Here is a 20,016-nt window from a genome sequence, read left to right on the forward strand (position 1 = left end):
AGCATTAAAAAATAACACTGATTTAAACACTGACTTAAAAGAATATATAGATATAGATATTTAGCCTACCAGAATGGCATTTCTGTCACTTCTATTTTGATATGCTACCCTCCCCACAGTATACTGTACAGTATGTACCTGCAGAGCTTGACAGTTCTCTGCATTCTATGCGTCACCACAGGAAATGTCACATTACTTGACATTAACAGAGAAGGACGTCAGGAACACTGTTGACTAATATGCAGAGACAAAATCACAGTGATGACGGCAAGGAAAGGACAATACTGTATGCACTTAGCAAGGCAGGTTTATTTGTATGGCATATATAATAATACATGAAGGCAATTACAAATGCTTTTAAAAAAAAGTAGTAGCACTACTATGAACTCTCTAACACACTGGAAGCCAGTGAAGAGATCTGAGATCAGCTAGAAATGAAAGTATGGATTACTTTGTATTTGATTTGCAGACTTTGTAATAGATTTGATGAGTCCAAAATAACACCAAGATTTCTGACTTGCATTTTTGGATTTCAGTTGAGTTCCTTTCAGCCTTCGTTCTTTTGCACCAAAGACAATTATCTTTGTTTTGCTGGTGCTTAGTTCGAGAAAGTTCAGGCACATCTATCAATTATTTGTTTAGTTCCCTAGCAGAGAGAATCTATGAGACAGTTATGACTTGATGACGGAGAAAGGTGAATTTGGTTGCATAATTATGATAATGAAAATGTTAAATAGATGTGAGTATCTACAAGAGTCAGGGGCTGTCAGTGAACTGAAACGACTGCCTGATTTTATTTGTGGCAACACATACTACCTGTGGGATATTCTTACAAAACACGTGACTCATTTTTGCTACAGGCTTGTCCTGTAACAGGATCAGTTATGGCACTATTTTTAGAGTGGCTGCCAGTTGCTCAGCCCAAGACTGATGAAGGTTTGAGTTGCCATAGCTGAGTATTGTGTTGTGTTTACAGATCAATCAGGAGTGTGGTGTCTCTCTGTGAGGCTGTCAGTGAATTGCCACCTCCTGCTCATGTCACTCTGCTGTAAAAAGGGTTTTAGTTGTTGCACAGTGCTTTCTTTGTGACTTGACACAATTTTAAATATTTCCAAATAAACTTGTTCTGCTTAGCTGAGATCAAAAAGTAGGTTAATTGTCTAAAGCAAAAAGTGAACAGTGTAATCGTTACTGACAATAATGACGCACATGAGGCATGAATGTCCACCAAAGCTTCTGCTCAAAGAAAGAAAATTTAAAGAAATTGGCGCAGAACAAAAAAACAGTAGATAGGTTTCTGTGAGCCAATGAGAGTTTGAATGGAAAACTGGCCATGGAAATGTGATACTCAGTGATGCTTACTGCTCGACGCAGCAGGTAGAGCAGTTCGTACACTAATCTCAGGGTTGGCAGTTCATTCCCAGCTCCTCCTGGCCACATATCCTTGACTGTCCTTGGTTAACACACAGAACAGAAAGGCTACTTTAGGTGTAAATGTGAGTGAATGAGAAGCAATATTGCATATATCTTTCAAAAGTCGGTTTGCGCCTTTTGTCGATAAAATGTTTTAAAAACACAGATGAAAACTGAAAACCAAGGCTTTCCCACAACCTATGCCAATAGCAGAAATTATGCAATTGAAACCAGCTCACCACTGGAGAGGACGACAATGTGAGAAAAAGTTCGAGCTTTTGGTCTTAAATAAGATTTCTCCCCACATGGAGGCCCATCAGGGAGGGATTTTGTGCCTTGGTCAAGGACACACCGGCGGGGCAGTTTCCTGACAGACATGCTCATTCTAAGCCCACACTGATTTTAGAGAATAACAATGCATTTCTGAAAACTAAAACAAAACTTGGTAACTGTTCAAAAAGCATTTGAGTGGCAAATATAATTTTTAAAAAGCATTGGCTTTCATGTTGTGCATGCACCTTTCATTTCAACTCTTGCTCTCTCCTGCTCCCCTCTGTACTCCTATATACTGTATATATTCTGAGCAAGACATGTCCACAGCAGTGGTACAGTGGCTAAGTATTAATTCACCACTTTCTTTCCTCAACAGCCACATCAGAGATTTGGAGTCTAATGATTTCTGCTGCTGTAGCAGAATAATAGGATCTTTCTTCACGCCACCCTTTGAAGTCAAAGAGCCAGATCGTCAGGGTAAAGACTGCCACTTATGATGTGCCTTAGGTACAAGTGAGATGCATTAGCTTGCTGGACCCTCACATGAATAGCAATAGCTTGCTTCATGGGCTAGACTTAGCCTGCCAGTCACTTCCTGTTTCCTCAAATGGCCAAAGTGTTTAACATCAAAAGTATAGTAGGTTTTACTATCTTTATTTTGTAAGCACAGTTACCAATAGTATAAGTCATTGAAATGATCACACAGTTTATAAATGCCTACCAGACCTTTAACTGGGTCTCTCCACTGAACAGTCTTTGGTTGATTGGTTACAGCCCAGTCGCCAGGATAAAATGTTGGTAGTTACTGTTTCTGCTGACCACTGATACGTTCACATTTGTCCATGTATCATATTGACATTTGTACAATACATGTCACATCACATTTACATTACATGTTTATGACCAGACTTTCATATCAAAAGGTGGAGGAGATGGTGGTGAAGGTACAGGCAAGATGCATGCCAGTGACTGCAGTTTGAGACTGTTTTTCAGCTTTTATAAGCTTGTAAGATATTTTTTAAAGGAGACCTTGGGACGAATTCCAGCCATGTATGCGGCGACAAATAACAGATTTTTGTGCCAGCTGTGTTTGTAGCAACCAAAACATGATCTTTTTCTAACCTTAGCCATGTGGTTTTTGTGCCTAGACCTAACCAGACCATGCGCAACGCAATTTAAAAAAACACAATTAAACCTACATTAAGAAAGTTGCAAAATAAAGAAACGTCAAGAGTCAACATATCAGTGTTTTGCAGATACATTGGGTTGTTGTTGTATGAAAAGGGGTCTGTGAGCCCCCGGAGGACCTCAGAGTTACTGCAGTTGGGCTGCCACATTATTATTTAATAATAGGCCTATTTTGAAAGTGTTTATTTTAAAAAACATTGTTATTAATTTACACAACATCGATGGTAGTCTATACCCATGATTCCTTATACAATCATGTGAGCAAGCTAACCTAAGCAAACTGCAGATTATTGAAACATATTGGCCACAACGGATTGTTCGCTGACATACCCGCCACCTCAGAAAGCAGCAGAGAAGTTGCACAGAAATTGCACAGGGTTGAGGCGAACGCGCCTAACATTAGCCATGCTACAACTGCTGCAGACTTGTTTATACATGGCACAATAGGCGGTCCTACATGTTATTGTAGGCCTTGTTATTGCAAAATTATCTTACATCGAACATGAGTACAGCAGCCCGTTTAGCAGCAGTGACATGTGATTTCTGTTTTTGTGCACTCTAGAAATACCTTGTCATTTCGATTCCTCACTTTTGTTATTCATTCCCATTTCTTTTGTTTCTCTTTGGCATTGTAAAAACTCTCATAAATATAAAACCCCATTACCAGTGAAATCTCCCTGTCACAATAAAGGAGAAATCAAAGTGAGTCCCACCTTCAGGTTGTCTGTTCTTTGATTCAGTATTTCTAAAGCTACCTGGGCTGAATCATACGGAGATTTATATGTGCTTTCAAGCCATTTTTCAAGCCAGAATGTTGGAAGATCTTTGAATTATGTTCACTAATAAAGGGACGTTATGAAATCGCTAACATTCGTGTGAAAAATGTTTGAATGTGCTATCCATCATGAGTTATTACATTAGTAAGATTGTTTTCAACACAGCATCTAAGGTGCAGTTTTCATTGCATACTTATTTACTGTCTGATTATTTAGGCCTAATTGAATTACTATTAATGTGGATAATTTGTAATGTAGACAAACTGATGTGTGGTCTACATTACAAATCGCATGCATTCTTAATTTACTGATCATTACTACTTACTACATCATTGCTAACCTGATGTGAAGTAGAGACTCAAACATTTTTTTGTTTGTAATAAACTGTATTGTAGTTCCAGTCACGTTTTACTGTTGTGTCTCCAGAGTGTTGACGGTCATGCTGAAGAGAACAGTGTGGTGTGACTTCTTTGGTCTGTCACCTCGACATGTGCAGTGCGTCTGCAAATATCACAAAATTGTGTAAGTCATAGTGTTATATGAGCTTAAATGCTATAAGCAATGTTTAACAAATTGTGGTTTGGCAACAGAAAATCAGAGTAAGGAGAGGAAGGTGATAAAATCCTCAATCACAAGATATGTCATTTTATATAAGGACATCAAAAAATACTGTAATGTAGCACATCTTTCACTGTACAGACTGTAAAGCCCATTGAGGCAATGTGACTTGATTCGATCTTTTGTCAAAATCAATGAAAAACTGTTTTTTGTAAAAATAAAATGAAAAAAAAAGCTAAGATATCTTTTATTAATTGTCACTAAAGTAAATGTGCAGTCCTCATGATATTGATTTCAGGTGATATCACCCAGCCCTATAACAAATAACTTTATATGACTGATGATCCCAAAGCCAACTAGATCGCAATTAATTTCCTGAGTCCTCACAGTTTGTCTTTCAGGAAAGCCTGAGCCTTTAAGCACCCTTATAATAAGGTATAAAGTTTTCCAGATTGTGTATAAACTCTTGTGTCAAAATATAAAAACACTGTGGGGACGCTTAAAGCTCATACATCATATCTCCACATGACAGTGTGCACTGGAGCGGTAAACCCTGCTACCAGACACAAGCACACGGTGTATCTAAAACCTATTGTTCCATTACTGACAGCAGTCCAGGGATCAGGGTTCTGCACTCAACTAAAACAAAACTTTAGGCATTTACTTGAAGCATTTTATGAAGCATGCATCAAGAGATCGCCTCATTGCGCTGCATATTAAAATACAACTGTATATTGATGTTTAGGCAAAACTGTACAGCTTTAAACAATAGGGCAACAGCTTTTGATTACTTCCATTGTTGACTAATCTGTTTGATTAACTGATTATGATTTTAAAAAATGTCAAATAGTTTTTCCCAAAGCCCAAGATAATCCTCAAATGTCTCGTTTTGTCCACAACAATTTTTTGTATTTATTGGTATCGGCATCTGCCCCAAAGATCCAGTATCGGTCAGGCTCTACAATTAGCTACTTTGCACCACTAATAGCTTAAAACTGTTAAAACCTTTACAGGACTGTGTGTTGCACACAACAGCAGTTATACTCATTTTATTGAGTTTATTGTATATGCATGTTTTCCGTGCCACCTCCACAGGCAGGTCAAAGAGCACTTTGAGGTAGAGAGGAGCAGCCACAGAGCTGACAGGGACATCTTTCCCTACTCACTGCATGACTCCAGACTCCATCTTTTTCAAACCATTTTCCCCATCACTAATTTTGGTCTCATTGCATGCTGTAAAGCAGAGAGAGACAGCAAAAGACAGATGGGATAAGATGTAGCAGTCATGAGGTGGATTTGAACAGATGATGCTGGGGGCTTTAGCCTGCCAGTGCACCTGGACAACTCACAGCGACAAACCCAACGAACCACTGCTATGAATGTAATGGCAAGCTAAAAGACTGGGCTGGTTGCACGGAGATGTTTATTCATATATTTTTTGGTCTATTCTACAGCAGAGATATGCCTGTAATGGAAAGACATTTGTATTCTTGAGTCCCATCTGGCTTTGGAAGTAGCTCCCTGGCATTAAAACAATCGCAAGCTAGTGGTAATGTATTTTTTCCTGATAATGTTATCCCACATTCATATTATTTCTTGTGGTCTGGTAATGGAGATTGGATAGAAACATATAATATATAATATAAAGGCAAATCCTCCCTGCAGACCCTCCCTCCCTCCATCTTCAACATTTCAGTCCACTAGCATTAATTTAATGCTTCGTCTATCTAATATTGTAATCCTATAAAATGTTCTGCTATTGTAATTTTGCCCTCTGAATGACAAAGAGCAGACCTATGAGTTTATATTCCCACAGACTCAAACTCCATCAGACTGTACTCTTTTTTTTTTTCTTTTGTACAACTGCAAACTTTGTGCCTGTGTGTGTGTGTGCGTATGTGCACGTGTGTGAACAGAGCGGGCAGGTTGAGGCTCAGTGTGTGGAGAATGAGGCCTGATCCGATCCCAAGAGACGTAAAAGGGCGCAGTCTTACGTGTACAACAGAAATCGCACACGTAAACATACAACCCTTTCTCCGGCAGCACTTCCTGTCCCTCGGGAAGTGGCTACATGAGAATAAGTGAGTGTGAGTGCTTGCTTGCTTGCGTGTATGTGTGTGTGTGGATGTTTTGGAGGTTAAGGCTGAAACGGAGATATTCGACTGAGACCTAGCCGAAGTGAAAACTAGTGCAGGTATAGCAGGATACAGTGGCAAATTACTATATCACAGAGCTAGACACTCCTGGTTTTCCAGCTGGGTGAATTAACTGGAATCTGTCTCTTTTATATGGAAAATAGGCCGCAAATTACCACCTGAGATGAGCTTTGAGCCAGTGAGCCAGGATGCAGCCTCCCGACTTTTAATATGCATTAGATAACCTGATTTTGACATTTTATTAATAGGGAAACTGTCAGGACGAGGATACAGCATTCTTTATTTAATCACCGTTACATTACTGTGGTGATTGTGTATCAAATGAAAAAATGACACAATAATCAAATTTTTATGACAACGGCATATTAATGTATGTCAGAGAGAAAGAAGCTATTATTGTGGCCTGTGTATATTCTACCGGTGGGTTAGAGCGTGGCTCTGCTGTCCTTGAGGGAATCAATTGCTCGACATTGATATTCCTTTAGCACAAATAAGAGTAGCACGGCAACCAAAGGCATACGCTCCCTTCAACAACAAAAACTTACACTTCTCTGCTCATTTAAATCGATAAGCGAACAAGCGCTGAAAACATCTAAAAAATGACTTGGTCCCCTGGAGGAGCTAAAAGCACATTTTCAAAAGGCACATTTTCTATTAATCCTCTCTACGATTAAAAATAAAAACTAGAGTATCATAGGAATTCAAAAGCAAAATGTCTGGCTTACCAGACATATAGCAAATGGCTCTCTGAGGGTGCATCCTTACGCTGAGGCACAAGAGCAAAAACAGATAAAACTGCATGGTTTTTCTAGCATGTAATACTATTCCAGTCACTGGGAAATTAGCATCGTTCAACCCAAGCAATCATTATTACCCAAAACAAACCCTTCAAGGACAAACGGTGAGTGACAGCTCCATTATCATGATGTAAGTTTAAGGACAACATTTTCAAAGATCTGCCGACTGTTTTGCTGAGACACTGACTGTGAAAACATCCTCCTACAGATCCAAACAGCAACTAACTTTAGCCAGAAGGAGGATGCAATGATTCATCAGCACTTATTTTATGAAGTACTTAGTGGGTACATGTGTACCTCATCTCTTAAAATGCAATTTAATCCAATGTAATACAATATATTAACAACACTAGGGCTGTCAGTTTGGTAATTAAGACACCTAGTATTTGGCAACAAACCGAATAATTATTAAGAAATAAAAACACAAAATGACAGGAAACACAAGAGGGGCTTGCAGTTTAGTCCAGCACTCCGTCGACTCAATGAGCTCCGGTGCGCTGCGTCAGCTTCTTGGTGAAGTTGTCATGTGCTGGACAGAGAGTATCTGAATGAGGAGCACAATTATAGTCTTGAATTGCTGGACCTGTTTCCACACTTTGTTTTTGTCGCTGTGTCAGCACTGGAGAAAGACGCACACTGGACTGCATCTCCCACTCAGCACTGCTTAAGTTACAGGTAGTTGTGAAGTTAACTTTCGTTTGAGAGAGCTGTCTGGCAGTTGCTCGTCAGAGTTAACAATCGCTTGTCTGCCCTGGCTAGCTTGACTTATAGCTCATCCTCCTCCTTCTCAAAGGGCTTCTCCATGTGTTTACTCACAGTAGCTCTCGATGGCATTACATTTCCATTTTGAGGTAAAGTCACTGAATCAGCTCTGTGAATCCCTCAACCTCTACCACACCGATTGGCAACATATATCTCCTCAGACCAGCGTGCACACTTTCTCCCTCCGGCTTGCAGCAACATGTTATAATGCTTGTTATACTAAACTTAAGAGTAGCATCTCACTCAACTTGACTTTGTTGCCTTTCTGGAGGAAATGTTTCCACTCTGAGCGTCTTTTAGCACGCATCACTTTACCTCAGCCTGCTCTTGCAGACACTGTGCCTGTATGTGAATTAACCTGTGGGCTGACATGCGCAAGTGGTCAAAAATATTCTCGGCAGTAAACATCCCTCAATGACAAACCCTCGAAAATGACCACAGAAATGAATCAACTTTGTTAAAGAGTTTTTAAAAAAACACTCCAGCGGTGTCAGCTTCATTGTACTGAGGTGTATTGTATACAGGAAGAGACATAGAAAACATGAGAAAAGCCTTGCACGCCTAACAGAATAATGATTTGGAAAATGTACACATAAATCATTATTTAATTGAGAATTAATAACTGTCTGTATTAACTGCTTGCGCATGTATTGATTAATCAGTGTTACAAACCACTCTCTTAATATACAGTTTTTCTGAATACCACTCTGCTGTTGGCACAATGCATGGCAGTAAAGCTGTTATCTCTAGTGGGAAGATTTGGCTCAATTCAGTCAACATATTCTTTAATTGATCCTTGAAGTTATTGCACAAGAGGAAACAAACAGTTTTTCATAGTTATTATTTAATTAATCATGTATGCTAAGTTCAGCCTTTCCTTGACATTTTTAATCAACACGTATTATGCCCTGCAGCCAGTAAGTATGTAGATCCAACCACTCATTGATACTCAAAAGAAGCAACCTGCTGATGGCTTCGTGCATACAGTAAAATAAAAATGGGTTGACCTTACAGTGAGTCTGCTGTTGAAGGATAACTAAAGGCTTTCAGAATTGCTTGAATTTGTTTTTTTTTCCCGATAGAAGGACACTGAATTGGAGCACAACATTTGTTTAACTTAAAGTTCATCACCTCAACTCTTCTATCAGTTATTCTGCGTCATTTCAACTGACAGTTTGCTCATTAAGGCACAAAAGCAATTGGTGAATGTAGAGAACTGGAGATCAACAAAGACTAGTTTTTCTATAGGTTTTGAGTCATTCTCCTGTAAAATTACTTGCAAAAATATTGAAAGAACAAAAAACTGAGAAGAATTAGAGCCTAAGGCTTTTTTATTTCATATGTGCATACTAACAATTTGTCAAGAAATTAGAAATCTGTGGCCTTGCAGGTGGCATTGCTGCATTTCCAAGCTCCATTGTAAACTGTCTGAAAAGACAGAAGCACAGCACCTGTGGACCACCACAGCTACACTACTGTGTAACCTTCTTTAATATTCCTGGTTCTAATTTAACTTTTGAACAAGGAAAGAAAGAAATGCAAATAATACACAATTGTTTACTTTGATCTTGTCAGCCTGAACCACAAAATGAGAGGTTTAAGAAATCATTTTTAGTGCAACACTGTTTCTTGCTCTATTTCCCCAATGTATTTTCTGCCTGAATTTTGCATACTGAGCCAAACAGGATTATCCTGTGGTGTTACATTGTGAAATTCACAGGTGAGTGTTCCTTGATAATCACGCAAATTAAGAAAATTATGTTTAGGATTGACAATCACAAAGTGTGAGATGACTTGCTAATCTCTTTGGATTTGCGCACTCACACTCACATAGACACACACACAGGCTGTCTACATATGAACGGCCTCACAGCTGGCAAAAGTAAATCGATGGCCCAAATTCCAGTAGGGTTTTTATGTTCAGCCTGAGGAAAGTTCATCATTCCGATGTTATTTATTCACTTGTTCTGAGATCACAGAGGAGAAGAGATAAGAAAGCGTGTTGCAAAGCAGTTTTTGCCCCCGCTGCAGAAAAGTTATTCTTTCCAGCCAGTTGTTTTGTTGTTAAATATTCTATGAAATCAGCTAGTGTGCATTCGATTACAACAACAAACGTGATTAGGATTCAGGTGCTTCTCTCTCTGCTCCTCCCACACACACACACACACACACACAAACGCACACACACACACAAGCTCACTCTACCATTTCAGACAGCCCTTGCTCTCTCCTTGTTTCCAATTCAAATGGGAATTGTGCGGAGAGTCACTGCCAGAAAAAGAGGCTTCATTAATGCTGTGGCTTGATGACACTCTCTTGATATCAATAATCAATCATGAAACCTCATGCTACGATGTAGTCAGTTAAGCACTGGTACAAATCAATACCATGATGAAGCGACTTGTCCCTCGGGCACACCCCACTGCTAACTCTGCTCTGTGGAGACTTTCCCCGGCCGGACATTAATCCCACTGCACTGGACGCTCCTCAGCTGGTCATTTTCTCAACACCACTTCCACATTTTACTTCAGTTGGTGTGGCCATTGTCGGCTTAGCACACACCAGGACAGTTTCAGCAGCGTCCTGCAACACCTTCACTATGACAAAGAACAGCCTGTTTGAAATAAAACCACTGAAGGAGGATAAATATGGAGGCGATAGACGATATACTGTAAGGTTGCTAGTCTGTAGTTCACATTCAGTTCAGCTGAGGCTTTAGGCTGTCACACCATATTTCACACTTTTTTCTTGCCACTGTACGCTACTTCAAAGTGTGCTCGAGTGTTTACGTGCACACAGCTGGGCTATGCTCTTGTTGACTCTGTGCATTTGTCCTACAAATTGGGACCCTTATTTAAAGTTCTTCACTTTAAAATGAAGGTGAATATCGATGGCAATACCAGTAATTACTTTTCCCTGCTGGGGGTCAAGGACCATTCAATTAAATTTGAAGAGATGTTTACATATACGTAGGTTTCTGGGTAATGTGCTGTTGTTAACAGTACACACACAGCTGAATGTTAGCGTAGACAAGATGTTAGCGTGTGTGTGTGCGTGTGCGTGTGCGTGTGTGCGTTGGAAGGTGGTCTACATCCCCTTGAACATATCTAGCATACATTTTTGGACTTTGCAAGTGTGACTATCATTTCCAATGAATCAGCAGGAAATAATAAATATGTTAATACAATTGTAAACTAACACACATACTGTATAGAAGACATAAAATAAATATTAAAAAAAGGGTACACAAACCCTGTTGGAGAGTAAAATTAGGTTCGAGGCCGATTCTCAATCCCATGTCCGACTTCCACTACAATCCAGGGGCTCGTTGCTGCCTCTACGGCCTATCAGAGCTCTGCACTGTTGCCATAGCAGCAACTTTGAGCTCTTCAGCTCTTTAGCTCAGTGACAGAGGCAGTGAGCTAATGTAAACACGAGCGAGAGCAAATGAAGCCCATGCAAAAGAAAATGCGACATATACATAAAAAGCACAAATGTGTCTCTTAATACATGTTTATGATCTTCCTTAACTAGCTTGCCTCTTCCTATATATGAAAGGGTGCTACTCTGGTGTTTGGCACTACACTGCAATAGAAACGATCTCTTCAAATGGGTGATCGCGCTGTATGGGGTGTCATTGTGTGAAATAAACAGTTTGAAATGTTCTAAAAAAACCAAGGTTTCCCTGCTGAGCATTATGCCTTATATAAAGCCTCTTGCTGCCTCTCAACAGAGAGACGGTTCTCATCCCTGGCTGCGTTTGTAGCCTGATTAGGGCCAGCTTCAGTCCTATTCTCTCATGTCCCCCACAGAAACAAAAGTTTCCAACTGTATGTTCAGATTTAAACTTAAAGAGCTCCTTGTCAGTTTCTGATGTCTGTATTCCTTAAAAGGGGTATTTGATCACTGGATAGACGGTCTTTTCATAAAACCGGGCTGTCTATGCAGGAGAAAGATGCAAATATATATAAAAAAATGTTGCCTGTGGGTTGTGTTTGTGTTTTTGTCACCTTTTAACAAACAGCAATGGAGCTGATGCAGCAAATTGTGAGACAACATTGCCTTGGTAAATATAGTGACCACTGTGACTGTCACAACTGCAGTCTCTGTGTTCGAAAGGTATAACGGCAGGCCAGGCCTGCAGCAGCCCGCCCTGCAAACAGCTAGCCGGTCAACTGTTCCTAACGAGCCCAGAGACACTCCTGCAGTGAAGAACTACTCCTGAAGATGAGTGAACCGGAGAAGAGCAGCAGAAGGCTAAGTGGTTGGTGTGTTTACCGGGAAGACTACAGCTCATGAATCACCGTATAAGAACCGCAAGAAAAACATACATTACCAGAGCTAATGTGTGGGTTAACAGTTTGAATAAAGAATTGAAAATGCACCCAACAAAGCCAACTGTTCACAGGTAGTGAGTAGTAAGGCGGGTGTTCCATAAACCTTGTCATGTTTATGATAAATTACTGTCCCTATTCAACTCACTTGCATCCCTCTCAACTGTCCATAAAAGCTGGCATACAAAAAGAGTGAAAGTACGACCTTCTGGCAGACTTTTGCTTGCCAATGAGCAGGGAGCTCTGGGTGTGGGCAACATGGGAGGTTAAATATTCTTCATTTTGCATAAACAACCCACACTGTAATGACACAAAGCTGGTTGAAAATCAGCAAGGTTTCACTTTAACCAGGAGATGTACTGTAGGCAGTGACTTTTTAGGAGGATGGGAGCAACATTAGCTGAATCTGAAGATGAGAGCAGCAGAGAAGAGGTAAGCGGTAATCATCTCCTTAAGCACTAATCGGGGCTGATTTACAGTGTGGCTCAATGTGCTCCGCTTGCCACTCGATCACGTGAACTAGACACAATACAGTAGCTGTTGAGACAACCAACACCGTCCCTCCACTAGTTCAACAAGAGCTATTCATTAATTTATTTATCTGGGCACTCACAGGAGCAAGGCCATGGAGAAACAGCGGAGGGAGCTTTTTAATCAAGCCTCAGCTCCCAACCGGCTGACTGATGTGCAGCGACGCGTGTTTGTTTATCCAGGGCGCAGCTGCCAGAGGGCAAGGTGACGAGGGAATTTCTCTCTCTCCCTGTTGCTCTCACCCTACACATTGAGAACCGTTCTATAAGAGAGAGGGGAAGAAAAAAAAAAGGCAAGGAGGATCTTGAACTTTTTCTAACGAGATCTAAAGCACTGGGTGTAATTAGAAGCTGTCTGGAATGAGGACAATTAAGTGCGGTTTTGGTGTCCCCCAGGGTTCTCTCAATGGGCCGAATTAGAAAACGGGTGCAAAAAGATTGATGAGTTCAATGTTTTCCAAATGAGCAGCCTTATACACATAATTACACCACGGAAATGAATGGATCATCACGATACAAACTCAGGCGAGGGTATGCTAATTGCTCATCAAATGGGAAGGCTGCGGTGTCAGCTACACAACTGCAGTATTCACAGTAAAAAAAAAAAAAAAAATGGAGATGAAGAGCTGGGGAGGGGGCTCTGCTGCTCAGATTAATGTGATCCATCTTCCTTTTGTCTATGTTCATTATTCTATATTCACACTGTAACCTCAGTTATCTAGACTGTGCCAGTCAGATGCACAAGGACGTTGCAGCACTTCTTACAGTCCTGTATCGTGTCTGCCATTAAAAGCTGCTTCAATGTGAAGCAGGATTCCTCAACCTCGACGCTCTTTGACGTGCGATGGATGGTGAAGGAAGTGGAAATTAAACATCAGTATGTGTGTCTTTCATTTCTTTTCCCTTCGGGAGTCAATTTCTTGAAGGATGAGTTGATTTGTTGATGTCTGCCAATATTTTGATGCTTGCATAGTTAGTACATTCAGCTCAACTTTCCCCAGGGTTTGCAGTGACACGGTCAGACGGTGCAGAGGAGGACATTTTGTCACAGACTAGACATCAGTAAGTAATATTTAGTGGAGTGATCTTGGGGATAATGACATGACTAATTTGAATAAATCCCCTCTCTATGGTATGGGGGTCATAATTATCATCAGAGGTTATAGGACTTCAGAAACAGCTGCCAGAGTGCCTGTTAAGTTGATGGAAGGAGTCCAAATGAAACTTGGTTTTAAATGTGAGGACATTAGACCTTTGATCATACTGTTCTGATTTTCTTTTTCAATATCCACACAGTTTTTTTTTCCTTTGCACTCTGTAGCTTAAAGATATTCAGCATCATCTCAGCCTCGGTCCTCACTCGACCCAGCGTGATTTACATGAGGGATGATGTTTCATTTTCTAGAGATTTTTATTTAAACTTCTTAGTTTTAGTTTAAGTCGTCCAAATGACCCATCAGTGAAGTCCGTAGCCAAGTGTGCTGCGAGTTCAAATCTTCAAATCACCAATCTGTACGCTATCACCCACTGCAGAGTCCACCCAACTAATTTCCGCTGCCCATCGGACCTTTGATATCCTCATACTAAGCCCGAGGTGTCACTGTTACAGGGGACATGTCGGCAATGGTCTACTTATCAAATCCCCAGGAATGGTTCGCAAATCCTTTTTTCCCTGACCTTATCTGATATCTGTCCTGCAAGCCTTTCAGCACACTCATCCTGCATCGCATTAGACCATATGGCCTTGGGCTTACTGGGCTGCCGTGTATCCTTCCCTCCTTCCTCCCACATCCCAACATGAATAAGTGAGTGTCCAGGAAGGGTTGTCTAGATCTCTTTAGATATCCTCTGGGATGCCCGGTCTTGCCTCGTGGAAAGCAGTCCATTTAGGGATGCTAGAAAAGGCAGAATTCACACTGCAGTGGTTTCATATGAAAAAGTTCATGCTGATTGGACTACATATTTAATTAGTTTTTCTCTGGTTCAAGAGATATGCTAAGACACTGAAACACATGAAGTGGAGTTAAAAGAGAAGGGATAAAATTTGTCGATTGAAGCAAAAAGAAGGATGATTTTGAATGTTACGACAAAATGTGTTTACTGTGCTGATTGAATCTGTCAATAAAGAGAATACGAAAAAACAAAAAATAGTCCTTGGGGGGAATGCCATGACATGTTTTGATGAAGCCAGCACAACAAAGAAAGGCGTTTCAAAGAGATCCATGAAAGGCAGGAGTAGAAAGGCACATCTGTGAGTGCAGACATTAGGATGCATCAAAACATTCTCATTCTTCTAAATTAAGGTCACAGCCTGAATCGGTGATGTTATGGATCACTTGATATGAATATTGCGCTGATACTTTGAATGGGAGGCATTGCTGCTACACATAAACACAGTGACAAACACATAATGCAGCAGCAATCATGTAAAGAGCTAGGATGCATTCATAGCAGTTGTTCACACAATGCCAGCAGGCAGTGAAAGGAACACGAGGACAGAACAAATACTGCCAAACATGTGTCCTTATGAAGGTAGTATGCATAGTATGCAGTTAAGTAGAGCTGGAACAACAAGTCTATTGATTGATAAGACCATTGAAAATAAAATAAATACCAGTTTTCTGATATTTACTTAATTTAATTTTCAACTGAACCATTATGCAGAACAAAATCATTATGCAATTTAGTATTAAAGTACAAGAAACTGAGGATTTAACTAAACATACTGTATATCAGGGTTCAATGTCAAAAACATTGTTGACCCGTCAAACACAAAATAGTTTTTTGGCAGTTTTTGGTCTTTGGATATTTGTCATAAATATCATAAATACATCTGTGTAAATTTGAATTTCTTTTTTCAGGACTGGGCATGTGGATTTTGAGCTAAAAACAGCCCTTCCTTGTGTACCAGTTGTGAGAGTTTGGATGAAATGTCAAGTGGTTGATTAATCAATTAGCGCGTCAACAGAAAATTATTTTGTCACGATGGCTGCGAGTAACAATTTTTTTAATTATCAATTAATTTGTAGTATATCCTTGGTTAAACGTTTGGTTTATAAATTGTCAGGAAACTTGCCAGAAAATGTTGGAAGAGTTTCAACTGTCATCTTGACAAAATGTGCAACTGCGCTGCATAGGAAAAATGGTCCAACCAATTAGTCAATTGGCAAAATAATTGACAATTTTCTGTGTGCAATTGATTAATTAGTCTACTGTCATTTATTTCCAAGTAAAAACGCAAAACACATCAGTTTTTTAGGATTTGCCATTTTCCTGTTTTATGTCATTGTATGTCAACCAGTCAACTGTCGGACAAAACAAGAAACTGAGATATCACTTTGTTCTTGTGGACATTTTTTCATTATTTTATAACATTTTAGAACAAACTATTAATTTGGCTATCAATAAATTAAACAACAGATCAATAATGAAATATACGACAGTCATGTAGTCAGTGAATTGTCTCACTAATGCCCACTATCAAGCAATATCTATCTAACATTAGCCAATAATGTTCAGACCAGATCAAGACAGCATAACTAAATTTACTGAATTGAGCAACATTGTTTTTTTTACCGCTTCTGAATTCAACTATTCATGATAGTTTTTAATTTTATATCTGGCAATTTACTTATTTATTCATTCCTCCATTGAATTATTCATTGAATGTTTTTGTTTTAAGTTACGAGGGAGGTTAAGACAGAAATGCTCTTTGTCACTTGGAGTTTTCATCAGCGAAACCACAGTGTAAGTGCAGCCCATTAAGAGGTCAAAGAGCGGCACAGAGTGAGAGGAGCAGAAAAATTCAGAGAGGCCTCTGAGGTGAAGCATGGGCACACTCTGCCCCAGGGGTCTTCCCTGACTTTTCTCCCAGCTGCCACATTCAGATGGTAGCCTTCGGATTAAATTTAGACAGAACTAGAATTTCATTAATTAGTTGCAATGTGCTGTTTGTGTGTGGGAAAGACAGTGATGCAGCAAAAAGGACAGAAACAGTGAGGAGGAACAGAAAAGAGTGTACTGGAGTTAATGGGTTGTTAATGGAAGCATTTGCTATTCAGGACCGTGGACAGCGCCACAGAGAGATTCCAGCCAAACTTCAAGCAAGGGCATAATCCGGACCCTTATGAAGGAAACTGCAACCAAATTAAATGCACACTAAGGCTGGTGAAAGCACAGTGGGGTCTTGCAAAGTATCATTTGCAAGTGTATTTATGCGTGTCAGACACGCAGCTTTCCAGAGACCTTCAGCGAACTACACCCAAATCCATTCCATGCAGGATTTCAACAAAGAGGGTTGTGACTAATAGTTTGGACACATGTACTCCAGCTTGTGACAACTGAGCTCCAGTGTTAATTATGTCTGGGTTTAAGGATCAAATGAATAAACATGAGCTTTGTTTAATTATGGCCTTCAGTGGAGAAAATTCCTCAGATTGGGAAGGACATAAGCTGTCAGAAGGGGGATAAGCTCTCACACCTGCTGGATGACACATACTCTAAGTCCCTTTAACAAATATGTCCGACGCAAATCTCTTCACTTTAAATAGGGTGCAGTCTTATAGACTCCCTGTGTGGGGATGGAGGGGAAATGAAAGAGCAGGAGGAAAATATAGAGACAAAGAGACACATCAACAAGACAGAAACAAACAGGCAGAGAATGAGCTGTGTTGCCACTTCCTAACCTCCATGCTCGGAAAGGTTGCTCGTTGGTCGGGTTAACCTGCCGGCTGTCTCAAGGCAGCTCTTCAACTCAACGCCCAAATGCTGGTGTCTGCCTCGGAGCTTATCAGGCTTCCCCAGATGGTGATTTGAGCGCATGGAGGGAGCGAGAGGCGCACTGAAAGGGAAAGGGGAGTGGAGAGGAGTGGAGGTGAGTTTACCAAGATGAAACAGACTCTACACTTGGGGTCAAAAAAATATGTGACTTGCTTTTTTTTTTTTTACTCCATTTTTGCCAAGGTGCCTATGGATTCATTTCTGTTGAAACAAGGAGTGTTTGTGTGATAAGCACTGTGAAGTCTGAAAGCTCAATAAAAGTGAAACAAGATGTTCATTAAAAGAAAGAAAAAATAGTCGCCTGCAAGGTTTTGCGTAAACACTTCAGCACAAGTGAAGAGCAAGTCATAGTGTATTCACAGAGGTGTTGTAATCAAATATTTACACTATCAATGTACTCTGCTATTTCCTGCCCGCTGCTAATTAGGTTTTTGATTGACATAAAAAAAACATGTTACATATCAGGGACAATCGGAAAGCCATCTTACCGATCATCCAAACGTCATCCTTATAGCAACTGCCTCAATCTTTCAAATTTGCCATTACATAATACACCAGCGTCATTTGTTTACAGAATGTAAAACATGTTTGACCGTGCTTATGACAGCAAAACAGCGAGCGTCATCACGATCTGTGGGGGTTCAAATGTTGCGTTACCGAACGCGGAGCTACAGGATGCATCCATGCAAACTCGAGAGCTAATTGACTGTAATGTCATTTTATCTGCTTCAGCAGGTTATTGACAGCAACATCCCAGAAGCCTGTTCATCCTTCTGTCAACTCGTCAGCATGGGAGAAGCCATTATCATCTCATTACGGCTCACGCTTTCATATAATCCTGACATTTTCTCCTTCTCTCTCTCTCTCTCTCTCTCTCTTTCTCCGAGCTTATGGAGCTGCAACGCATGGCTGTATTGTAGTGGTAATAGTGCAATGTTGTGCGTGCTAGTGTGTGTGAATGGAAGGTGGGTGGCAGAGGATGAGAATGAGAGGTAATAAAGACAGTTTTAATTTCCTGGAGTCACTCAACAGACAGTTCTTATCCATCTGCTACTTCCCTCTAAGAAACTCACAGCCTTTGAATCTCTACATTCTTAAGTAAAAAAAACTAAACAAAAAAAAACAAAAAAAAAACTGCAAGCTTAAAAACAACGTACTGCTGAATCCACATCAACAATTTGAAAACAGAAAACAGTGTTGCCGGTGTTGTTTGCTGAGAGCGTAGCCTTGAATGATGCCTAGTTATTACTGAAATAACCGTTGTGCAGTCGGCAAAGGAAAGGTCACCGTCAGACATGAGGAATGGGAGGTTTGTCGGGGCGATGGAAAGAACTCCGAGCAGTGTGTCCGGGATTAATCTTGTCTTCCCAGAGTTACCTGGGGAATGAGAACATGCTTCATGCTGAGAGTGAAGAAAAATCTCACGCAAAAAAAAAAAAAAACAACAATCGAGTGAGTGTTTGTGTGCCTTTGAAGTGAGAGATAAAATAATGTAATAACGTATCAGCCCCCACCAAGTTTGCCCATGTGATGCGGGGATCACGTGCACTTTTAAAAAAGGTGTGCGGGGTCTACAGACTACCTTCTCTCTGAACCGTGTTTCTTTTCATCTGCCGTTTCCAGCGACCCTCCGCTGTGCCCCTTATTAATCTTCCGTGGAAAAAAACACTGGGATTCAAGCGAGCGCTGGGTGCTGAGGGATATCAGAGCAATCGATGCGAGGAGCTTCTGTAAAGGAAGCAGCAGCAGGCCCCGGTGATGTGGGCGAAGGTGAGAATCTCAGTATGAATCCTACAATTTATCCTGTGCAGCGCTGCAGAGAACAGAGGGAAAGTTCCATATTTCCACTTCAGCAGCCATCAATAGCTCACAGGCTGTCTCCCACTGCACTGCTTCATGATTGCAGCTGTTATAGGATGGTTAGGTGTTTGTCAGGTGAAACTGAGCAATACCCAGATCAGTAAGCACTTGTGCAGACGGCATAAGAAATGTATTGTATTATCTTTTAAACCTTTCATTTGCATAATGTGACATTTACTCTGTGTTTAAAATGTTTAAAAACTTACCTTACATTATTTGTTTCATGAACATTTAGGTGAAGGTAGTTTATATAGGGGTGGAAGATTTTAGATTGTGATTAATCATTAAGGCATCCACCATCTACCTTTCAGGCCAATCATTGATATTGGGGTATTTAATGTCCTCTTACTTCAGTTTCCAAACTTCACAGTCAACAAGATGGCTATGCTGACTGGACAAATTACTTCACATGGCACTTCCTTAGGTGACATTGTAAAATGTTGAGTTACATCTAGAGGCATGGCAGACGAGGAGCTTATGCCAAACAAGAACTATCTTTAATGCAATATTGTTTTAATGGTCTAAATGGAGTAAGTCAGGCTATTTGAAGTCTGACTTTAGTCTACCGGCCGTTTCAAAATGTAAACAAA

At 40.4% G+C, this 20,016-nt stretch overlaps 1 protein-coding gene across 9 annotated transcripts in view; it reads right to left on the bottom strand.

Annotated features, from left to right (window-relative positions):
- LOC311272102 (MAM domain-containing glycosylphosphatidylinositol anchor protein 2) overlaps window positions 1-20,016 on the bottom strand; it is a 256,023-nt gene that overhangs the window by 227,541 nt on the left and 8,466 nt on the right. For 4 of the 9 annotated variants that reach the window (XM_084378256.1, XM_084378254.1, XM_084378255.1 and 1 more), the window contains exon 2: window positions 17,473-17,627. The exons of 1 other annotated variant lie outside the window; for it this stretch is intronic. In XM_084378256.1, coding sequence (XP_084234382.1) covers window positions 17,473-17,608 — 136 coding nt within the window. In that variant the 5' untranslated portion in view covers window positions 17,609-17,627. Of the gene's footprint in view, window positions 1-17,472; window positions 17,628-20,016 lie in introns of those variants that run through there. 4 more of the 9 variants (XM_084378253.1, XM_084378252.1, XM_084378257.1 and 1 more) reach the window with 2 other exon arrangements.

Source organism: Pagrus pagrus (assembly GCF_965226575.1).
Source record: "Pagrus pagrus genome assembly, chromosome: 16".
Taxonomy (NCBI): Eukaryota; Metazoa; Chordata; class Actinopteri; order Spariformes; family Sparidae; genus Pagrus; species Pagrus pagrus.